This window comes from Carlito syrichta, unplaced genomic scaffold, assembly GCF_000164805.1.
Source record: "Carlito syrichta isolate Samal-C Ts95f unplaced genomic scaffold, Tarsius_syrichta-2.0.1 Scaffold90614, whole genome shotgun sequence".
NCBI classification, from domain to species: domain Eukaryota; kingdom Metazoa; phylum Chordata; class Mammalia; order Primates; family Tarsiidae; genus Carlito; species Carlito syrichta.
In genome coordinates, this window is record NW_007034710.1 from 297635 (window position 1) to 308044 (window position 10410).

At 43.9% G+C, this 10410-nt stretch overlaps 2 protein-coding genes across 2 annotated transcripts in view; one reads left to right on the top strand and one right to left on the bottom strand.

Moving 5' to 3' along the window:
• NDUFAF7 (NADH:ubiquinone oxidoreductase complex assembly factor 7) overlaps positions 1 to 3937 on the bottom strand; it is a 17252-nt gene extending 13315 nt beyond the window's left edge. Inside the window, exons 1-2 of the mRNA XM_021712606.1 lie at positions 3915 to 3937; positions 3238 to 3401 (exon numbers count right to left, since the gene is read on the bottom strand). Coding sequence (XP_021568281.1) covers positions 3238 to 3327 — 90 coding nt within the window. The 5' untranslated portion in view covers positions 3328 to 3401; positions 3915 to 3937. The remainder of the gene's footprint in view (positions 1 to 3237; positions 3402 to 3914) is intronic.
• A 238-nt stretch (positions 3938 to 4175) lies between these two features.
• Positions 4176 to 10410, top strand: part of CEBPZ (CCAAT/enhancer binding protein zeta) — a 23510-nt gene continuing 17275 nt past the window's right edge. The window contains exons 1-2 of the mRNA XM_008058717.1: positions 4176 to 4356; positions 6521 to 8022. Coding sequence (XP_008056908.1) covers positions 4201 to 4356; positions 6521 to 8022 — 1658 coding nt within the window. The 5' untranslated portion in view covers positions 4176 to 4200. The remainder of the gene's footprint in view (positions 4357 to 6520; positions 8023 to 10410) is intronic.

Genomic DNA, 10410 nt, shown 5'->3' on the forward strand with positions numbered 1-10410 from the left:
CCCCCAGCATGGGGAGATCCCACCCACCCCCTCCAGCCCCCTTTCCAGAATTCTACCACTTTCTGTCTCACATTGGCCATGCCTGCTGGTAACGTAGTCAGTTTCTTGACCTGGTGCTGGTGACATGGGAGTGCTGACTTTGTGAAAATGCATTGAGCTGGACACTTGTGACTTGTGAACTTTTCTATATTAATATCATGTCTCAATAAGAGGATTTTTTTTCCCCTTACTTAGCCCCACTTGTCCACACAGCCATGCCACTGCAAATTCTCTCCTTCTCCCTTTTCATGGCTTCCTGGCAATCTTATACTCATCCTTTCAATCTGCTCAAATGCCACTTTTGCTGACCCCCTCAGCTCTCCAACCTGAGAACAAAACCAGTGCTACCTTTTCTGAGCTTATTTATATATCTACGCTCTTCACCAGAAAGCATAGTTGCTTGCAGGAGAGGACTGTCTTGTTTATCATCTTCACATCCCAAGTTTTAGCATATGCCTAGCCTTCAAGAAACACTCAAGAATTGTCTGCTAAAAAAAAAATTCGTTTCTCAATCCCCTCCCCTCCCTTTTTTTTTTGAGTCAGGTCTCACTCTGTCACCCAGGCTGGAGTGCAGTGGCACAATCACAGCTTACCACAGCCTCAACCTTCTAGGTTCGAGCGATCCTCCCACTTCAGCCTCCCAAGTAGCTGGGACTACAGATACACACTACCACATCCAGCTTATTTTTTATTTCATTTTATTTATTTATTTATTTTTTGAGTTGGAGGCTCACTCTGTTGCCCAAGCTGGAGTGCAGTGGCATGCTCATGGCTACTGCAGCCTCGACCTGCTGGGCTCAAGGTGATCCTCTGCCTCAGCCTTCCAAGTAGCTGGAACTACAGGCACACACCACCACACCCGGCTAATTTTTTGGTTTATTGTCGAGATGAGGTCTCACCAAGTTGCCCAGGCTGGTTTTAGACTTATGAGCTCAGGCAATCCTCTCATCTCAGCCTCCCAAAGTGCTGGGATTATAGGCGTGAGACACCGCAGCTGACCTGTTTTTTATTTTTGTAGAGGCAAGGTCTCACTATGTTGACCAGGCTGGTCTTAAGCAATTTTCACACCTCGGCCTCCCAAAGTGCTGGGATTACAGGCGTGAACGACCATGCCTGGCCCTCAAGCTCCCGTTCTACCCCTCTTCTTAACAGGTGACATGAGCTCTTGTCCCACACAGGAATTAAAGAATGTTATGAAGTACAACTTCCTCAGCTTCCTGACCCTACCTGATTCTATCTGATCCCATTCCCTCCTTGGGACTCAGGATGAAATGTCCCCTTCCCTCTTATCCAAACATAACCCCTCATCCATGCTCTGGATGACCGTTTCTCACGCAACTCCCATGGGTCCTTTTCATCATCCTCTCTCTCAACCACCTTCAACTTTTTCCCTTCGGCCTTTTAATTCAATCAAGTCACTCCCATCTTTAAAAGTGTTTTCATTGCACACAACATCCCCCCTTCGAGGCTTTCTCTTTCCTTTCCTAAGTAAGCATTTTAGGGACATTTACCCTTTTTTGTGTTATGAACCACTCTGGTGGTCCAGTGAAGCCCAGACTCCTTCATGGAGTGTTTTTAAATGCATGGAACTCAAAATGCACGGAATAACAAAAGAAAGAAATTGAAAAATACTTATCAAATGTTAGAAAAACAATTTGTGATATATTTACTTCTTTACCAGTATATAAGAAAAACAACTTGTAATATATGTACTTCTTTACTTGTGTATTAACAAAACATAATCAAGCCAAAGGCTCAATAATGAACAAAGTTCCCAAGTAGGGATGAGTATTTCAAGATACCTTAGGGAAATACCAGTGATTTCCACAGAAGGCAAATCACAGGCATCGCTGGTGCTACTTGGTTGCTGCCTATGTTCATAACTGAAGAAATGCAAAATTTCAGTTAGAAGTTAATGAACATAAAGGCATAACTTTTTTCCATCCAAGTTCATGAACCCCTTAATTTCTATTCAAGGGTCCCCAAAGCCTCTACTCTAAACTTTAGAATTACCCCTGCTTCCTTTCTCTAAGTAGACCCCTCCCCCTGGCTTTATATGCTGATTGCTACATACTGATGACAAGCAAATGTATATATGCATGTCCAGACTTTGTCCTAACTCCAGACTCTTAGAGTCAAATGCCTACTTACTGTCTCTACCTGGTACCATTGTCAACACAATAGGTACAAAATGCAACTCCCGGGTACCCTTCCAAACTTGGTCTTCTCTGTCTTAACAATCTCAATAGAAGCCACCACCATAACCCCGTTGCTCAAGTTCAAGATCTAGGCATCAGATGATTCCTCCCTTCTGTCACCCAATCCATCAGCAAATCCTGTCAGTCCACTGCTAAGCCTCCAGCTTCTTATCCCATTTCTAAGACCACCACACTAGTCTAAGCCACCTATCTTTCAACCTTGAAAGATCCTTGCCTTGAGGAAACCTCTGGACACTTGAGTTACTCCACAGCATCCAACAGCAACAACTAAACCAACCCCAGAATTCCACAGATGTCATATGTCAACCCAGCAAATGGTGAAATATTCTAAACTAGAGGACTACAGACTGTCACTGTAGGGCTTTGTAGAGCAGTCCAGGACAGGCAGGTCAGAAAACTGCAACAGTGCTTAATTCTACAACAGTAAAGACCCAGACTCTCTGTTCTCAAGAAGAAAACCCAGAATGTGCTTCTACTACCAACTGAGCCATGGCAACACAGATTTTCCAGGCACTAAACTGTTTCCAGCTGCCTGCTAGAGCTTTCCACCATGTCCCGTACACTTGGAATTCAGGTATCAGACTGAACTCTTCATCCTTTTCCTCGGTCCTAAAACACCTGTTCTGGGGAAGGGAATGCTCTCCCCCTGCTGCATTCCCTTCTCCCAGAACGCGAATGCACACCATCCACCAACAGCCAAGGTAGGAAGTCACCCTTCCCTCATCCTAAGTCCAGTGGGTCACAGTGTCTCCTAAACTCCTTGGGAATGTGTCCTCTCTCTCCCCTTTACAGGCACTGCCTCTGCCTTGACCCAGTCCTGACTAATTGACAAAGTATCTGTCCCAGGCCCTCGGGGTTGGCTCCTCCCCTGGAAAGCCCACCCCAAGCCTGGGCCGAGGACCTTGGGGCTTCTCCCTCCGGGCTTGCACCTCACGTGTCTGCCAGAGTGGGCCTAGTCCTCGGACTACCCACCCCATACCTTGGCTGGGTTGGTCAACACCTCCTTCATGTACTCGGCCACGGTGATGGGGCCAGTGGACTTGATTTTGTACATAAGATGCCGCAGCATCGGCGTCACCGGGTTGCTTTCTGCCGGTTCGTTCCCGGAGCTGAAGGATCTCCCTCTCCAAACAGAGGGAATGACTGCGAAAGACAAATTGCACAGGCCCCATCAGAAGTTGTAATAGGTGCCGGGCTCAGTGGCTCAAGCCTGTCATCCTGGCACTTTGGGAGGCGAGAGGACTGCCAGAGCCCAGGGGTTCCAGACCAGCCTGGGCAATTTGGTGAAACCTCGTCTCTACAATAAATCAAAAAATAAGCGGGCGTGGTGGCGCACGCCTGTAGGTCCAGGCACTTGGAAGGTTGAGGCGGAAGGATCGCCTGAGCCCCGCAGGTCGAGGCTGAGGTGGCCGTGAGCGTGGCACTGCACTCCAGCTGGATAACAGAGTGAGACTCCAACTCAAAAAAAAAAAATCGTAATAGGTACACGTGCAAGCCAACCGAGCGCTCTCAAAGCAGCCTCGTTAACTCAGAGCCAGGCGGGACCGCGGCCTAACGAGCGCAGCAGGTCCGCAGGGTGCAGGGCAAGCACTCCCACGGCCACGGCCACGGCCACGGCGTGTCTGTAGCCGGACTCGGGGCTCCAGCACAGCGCACCTCCAGGGTGGACGTGAGCCCCCAGAGTCCCCCAACTGAGCAAAGCACCCTACGGGGCTTCCATGGCCACCGGGGCTCGGCGGGACGACGCTCACCCGCGCGCGCCGCGGAGTACAGCGGCCTCAGGCCAACCCTCGCCAGAACACTCACGCCCATCTTCGCAGGCGGACGCGCACCGCCCGGGGCTGGGGGCTACGCCGTTTCCGGGAGAAGTCCCGGCCCCCGGAAGTACGTCACGGCCCAAGCGGAAGCAAGCCACGGAGCCCGCGCGTGTGCTCTGCCAGCCATGGCGGCCGCTAAGAAGCCATTAGAGTTCCACGCCAAGAGACCCTGGGCCCCCAGGGAGGCGGTAGAAGATCCGGACGAGGAGGACGAGGATGATACCCGTGAAGCCGAGAATGGCTTCTCCCTGGAGGAAGTATTACGGCTTGGAGGCACCAAGGTAACGGCCACGGGCTCCCGGGGAAGGGAGCAGAGGCGCGGGGAGCCTGGAGGGCGTCCGGGACCCAGAGCCCAGCCTCGGAATGTGTTCGGTGCGCTTCCCGTGCGTCTTTCTACCGCTCTTTACAAAAGAAAATTTTGGAGTTTAGCGATTTGATTTATGCTGTGGTCTTTCTTAGGGTGTAGGCGATCTCTTATTTTATGGACGTGGTGTAACCATTACTCCATCAGGTCGGAGGGTGACTCTTCTCGGGCCCGACCTCGTGGCATCAGTGCTTTAAACGCCAGTGGTGTTGGAATTTTTCATCTGTGTTCTCGCAGGATACTGGCATGTATTCACTGTACCCTCTTTAAGGGAGGGAAACTAAATTTTTAACTGCGGTAGTACAGCAGACGCTGAGTACAGCTATGGAAAAAGTAAACAAGGAAGGACAATAAGGAGTGGGAGAGGGTGTTACAATTTTAAATTAGGTGATCGAAGAGCGCACCACTGAGATGTTTGAACAAAAACCCAAGAAGAGAAAGGAGTGAGCTGTGTGTCGTTCCAGTCCAGTGGAACTGCAAACGCAATGTCAGGCTGAAGTGAGCCTCACCTAGTCCATGAAGTACTATTTTGCTTGGAGACCAGACCTTGAAGGGATGGAGAGTTGGTTATAGATAGGAGGATTGCACCCTGTAGGGGCAGATTCGCAATTTGCTCTGTGCTTGAGTTATATTTAATTTATACACATGATGCAAACTATAAAGGCACCTAGTGAAAACCCTTCTTTCCCACTTTTAACTCAGCCATGCAGTTTCCCTGATAGGAAGCATTTATTTTTACAAGTGTATTTTATGTTTTCCAGCGATGTTATATACCTTTCCAAGCAAATACATACTATGTGTTCTTTTTTTATGAGTGGTACCATATATACACCTATCTCTATATTTTGCATTTTTTTCTTTTCTGTATCAGTACATAAAGTCCTGTGTCACTGATTTTATGGGTACATAAATCATTGTGTCTATTAACTAACCAGCCATTTATTGTGGATATTTAAGTTGTTGCCTGTCATTTTCTATTTTAAATAATACTATAGTAAGTAGCCTTAAACTTGGATTTTACCCCACATTTGTTGTGTATTTGTAATCTAAATGTGTAGAAATGAAACTGCTGGATCAAAGGATAAGTGCCTTGTATTTGGCAAATTGCCATCTGTGGACGTTCTGCCAGTTTACAGTCATAGCAGCTATAATGAGAGTGCCTCTTCCCCCACGTCCTCAGCACCACCTGTCATAATTTTACCTTTGTTCATGTGATAGATTAAAATATGGATGTATTGTTGTGTTTTTAATGTGGATTTCTCTACTTAGTGAGGTTGAGCATCGTTTCATATTTTTAAAGAACTCTTTTTTACCTATGAACTGTTTATATCCTTTGCACATTTATCTAATAGGTATCACTTTCTTGCTGATGTGTAGTGACTTTCATCTTAAGGTATTAAACCCAGTTACTTTTGTATGAGTTGTTTATATTTTTTTCCAATTTGTCTTTTTTTCTATATCAAAAGAAAGTATGAGACAGAATGATAAATTTACTCATCTTTCCCTTTTTGGGTCTGAGTTTTATGGCAAATTTTAGGATTTTCCCAGTTCTGAAGTCACTTTTTAAAACCGTGTTATGCTTTCCTATTATTTTATGTTTTTATTTTTCACATTCAAATCTTTGATCTATCAAGTACTTATTTTTGGGAGAAGGTGGGAGCCCAGAAAATTCCATAGTAACTCAATTTCAGTGATTTTTTTTTTTTTGAGTCAGATTCTCACTCTGTCGCACAGGATGGAGTGCAGTGGTATGCTCGCGGCCACCATAGCCTCAACCTGCTGAGCTCAGGCAATCCTTCCCTCTCAGCCTTCCAAGTAGCTGGAACTACAGGTGCATGCCACCATCCTGGCTGTTTTTTTATTATTTATTTTAGAGACAAGGTCTCACCAAGTTGCCCAGGCTGGTCTCGAACCCCTGGACTCAGGCAATCCTCTCGCCTCGGTCTCCCAAAGTGCTGGGATTACAGGCTTGAGCCACTGCACCCAGCTAGTGATTTCAAAGATACAGATCTCAAGTTAACTTTTGCAGTTTTAACTAAACTTGGATTTGTAATTTTTTAAAAACTTTTGTTTCTGTGCAGCAAGATTACCTTATGCTGACTACTTTGGATGAGAATGAAGAAGTGGTAGATGGAGGCAAAAAAGGAGCAATTGATGACCTGGAACAAGGTGAACTGAAAGCATTTATTCACAGTCTTAATCTGGCCAAGTATGCAAAAACATTCTTAACTGAAGATGATGAACCAGCTAAAAAAGAAAAGTCCAGCAAAAAAGAAGCCAAAGCATCTAAAGTAGATAATAAAAAGCAAAATGCTGAAGAAAGTCAAAGAACATCAGTCAATAAGGTAAAAAATAATAATAGGCCAGAACCATGTTCTGAGAAGAATAACAATACTATACCAAAAGTAAAGAAAGAGAAACAGGACATCTTTGAATTTTTCGAGAGACAGACTTTATTACTCAAGCCTGGAGGCAAATGGTATGATATAGAGTACAGCAGTGAGTATTCTTTGGAACCCCAGCCTCAGGATGTTGTGTCTAAGTACAAAACCCTGGCTCAGAAGTTGTATGAGCATGAAATCAGCTTATTCAAAAGTAAGACAAATAATCAAAGGGGAGGAGCCTCTTCTACCTGGATGAAGGCAATTGTGTCATCAGGGACCCTGGGTGACAGGATGGCAGCCATGATTCTTCTTATTCAGGATGATGCTGTTCACACACTGGAGTTCGTAGAAACCCTTGTGAACCTTGTTAAAAAGAAGGGCAGCAAACAGCAGTGCCTGGTGGCTTTGGATACTTTCAAAGAGTTGCTCATCACAGACCTTTTGCCAGACAGTCGGAAGCTCCGGATTTTCAGCCTGCATCCTTTCAACAAACTGGAACAGCTGTCCAGTGGCAACAAGGACTCGAGAGACCGCAGACTGATATTATGGTATTTTGAACACCAGCTGAAACACTTAGTGGCTGAATTTGTGCAGGTCTTAGAAACTTTAAGTCACGATACATTAGTAACCACTAAGACCAGAGCCCTTACTGTGGCCCATGAGCTTCTTTGTAACAAGCCTGAAGAAGAAAAGGCTCTTCTTGTGCAAGTGGTAAATAAACTGGGAGATCCTCAAAACAGGATAGCTGCAAAAGCCTCCCATCTGCTGGAGACATTGCTTTCTAAACATCCCAATATGAAAGGGGTTGTGTGTGGCGAGGTAGAAAGACTCCTCTTTCGCTCAAATATCAGCTCCAAAGCCCAATATTACGCAATTTGCTTTTTAAATCAAATGGCCCTCTCCCATGAAGAAAGTGAACTGGCAAACAAATTAATAACTCTTTATTTTTGCTTTTTTCGGACTTGTATCAAGAAAAAAGATATTGAGTCAAAAATGCTTAGTGCCCTGTTAACAGGTGTGAACAGGGCATACCCGTACTCCCAGACTGGTGATGAGAAAGTGAAGGAGCAGGTTGACACTCTTTTTAAAGTGTTGCATATTGTGAATTTTAATACCAGTGTGCAGGCTTTGATGTTGCTTTTCCAAGTAATGAATTCTCAGCAGACAATCTCAGATCGATATTATACAGCATTATACAGGTAAGTACATACCATTCCAATATATGAATGAAATGATTTAACATAGTATAGTGTCACATAAGCAGTACGCCTCTATGGGTCAAGAGGAGACATTAGAAAACTAGATTTTAGCCTCCTCTTAGCAAAGTATTGCTAACTTTGAGTAAGCCATTTAATCTTTGTTTCCCTGATGGGCACAAATTTATACCAGATGCTTTGAATACATCATTTTATTTTGAGAAGTTGTTAAAATACTCCCCAAAAAGTATTCATATCTACCACCTAATATTTCAAAATTAACATTTTGCTATATATGATTTAAATTCTGGGATATGTTACAGAAACAGAAGTGCAGGTATAATTGAGGTTTCCCTCTCCCTTTTGTACTGGATCCTATAGTCTCTCTCCTGTCTTTCACGCAACCACTCAGTAATAAATGCAAGTATATTTTGAGTGCCTTCATGTGCTAGGGGCTTAGTGTATGGCACAGTGAACTCACATCCTGCCCCTAGAGGTGGGGAGGGGTGTTAAACAAATATGTTAGATAGGGAGTGTTGGGGGTTGTGGTTTTTTATTTTTTATTTATTTAGAATCAGGGTCTCACTCTCACCCAGGCTGGAATGCAGTGACACAGTCACAACTCACTGCAGCCTCGACCTCCTGCACCTGGCCCTGGATTTTTTTTTAATTTTTTTGTTTTTAACATTGAGATTAAGATTTTGTTTGCTGAAATTTGTGGTTGTCCTGCAACCCACCCATTGAGGCATGATTTTTTTCCCCTTCTTTTCTCCAATTTATTTCTATTTATTTTTATTTTAAAATTGTAGGGTACAATTCAGGGTTAGGTATATAACTGGTCACTGGGTAGGTAAAGATTGGACCTCACTTTGGTCCCCACTTCACCTGGTTTGAGATCAGGTACCCTTATTGATGAAGTGTGCCCCTCTCCCTCGCCTGGCAGTTTTTCACTATTGCCAATCCCTTTCTTACAGTATTATGATAATTGTTCAGGGTCCGCTTGTGAGTGAGAACATGTGGTACCAGTTCTTTATTACTGTGATAGATCACTCAGTATTATAGACTCTAAGTCTATCTAAGTTGCTGTGAAATTCATTATTTAGTCCTTTATGGCTGCATAATATTCCATCATGTATATGTACCACTTTTTTTTCTATCCAGTCCTCTCTCGATGAGCCAGCATAGTTGGTTCCATGTTTTTGCTATTGTGAGTAATGCTTTTCATAGAGCGATTTGTGTTCCTCTGGGTATATTCCCAGAAGGAGGACCGTGTGGTCATATGGGAGGTCGATTTTTAGATCTTTTAGGAATCAAAACACTGTTTTCTACAGAGGTTGTACTAGTTTACACTCTCCCCAACAATGTAGAAGTGTTCCCTTTTTCTCACATCCTCTCCAGCATCTGTTGTGTTTTAGTTATTAATGATGGCCATCCAGACTGGTGATATCTCAGTGTGATTTTAATTTGCATTTCTCTGATGATTAGTGAGGCTGAGCCTGTTTTCATGTATCTGTTGCCTTCTCTTCTTTTGAGAATTGTCTCTTCATATCTTTTGCCCGCTTTATAATGGGGCTGTTTGTTTTTTTCTTTTTAGCATGTTTGAGTTCCTTTTAGATCCTGGATGTTAGTCCTTTGTCAGATATATGGTTGGCAAATATTTTTTTCCCATGAGGCATGATATTTTGAACAATGTGTAAACAGTTTGGAACTGTTCAAATATACCAACAGCCTGTTCAAATATACCAACAACCTGTTCAAATATACCAACAACCTGTGCTTAATGTATTCTAATTCATTTTTGTCATGTTACATACATATAAAATATGAGAAAATGTAGAGTTAGTGGTTAATGCCTTATACATAAACCACACGGCCTGGGTTTGAGCCCCAGCCATGAGTTTGCTGTGTAACTTTGGTCAAATTACTTAATCCTCCTTAAAACCCTATTGGTGATTGATCCCATTTTATCATGCCCAAGTTGATTTGTCTGTAAAGTGGAAAGAAAATCACCTACTCTTGGTTATTGCTAGACTCTGATGTGGCCATGTGCTCTTTGAGCTATGGCTGTTGCCATGCTTCCTCACTTTGGCTCCCTCCCTGGGAAAACTGGGTATGCAGAGCAATATGAAAACGTTTTAGAAGCTTACATACTTTCTAATATTAGTAGAAGAAAGGTCATGGAAGTGTTTAGAACAAAGGGAGCAATGACTTCACGTGCTATCATAGTTAATAGGGAGATGGTGTTAATTCTGGGTATGCCAATGTCTGGAGGCCTAGAGCAGTCAGGACAACTGTAGGATTCAACCACTAGGATAGACAGTTGGTTTTTTTTGTTTTTGTTTTTGTTTTGAGTTGGAGTCTCACTCTGTCACCCAGACTGGAGTGCAGTGG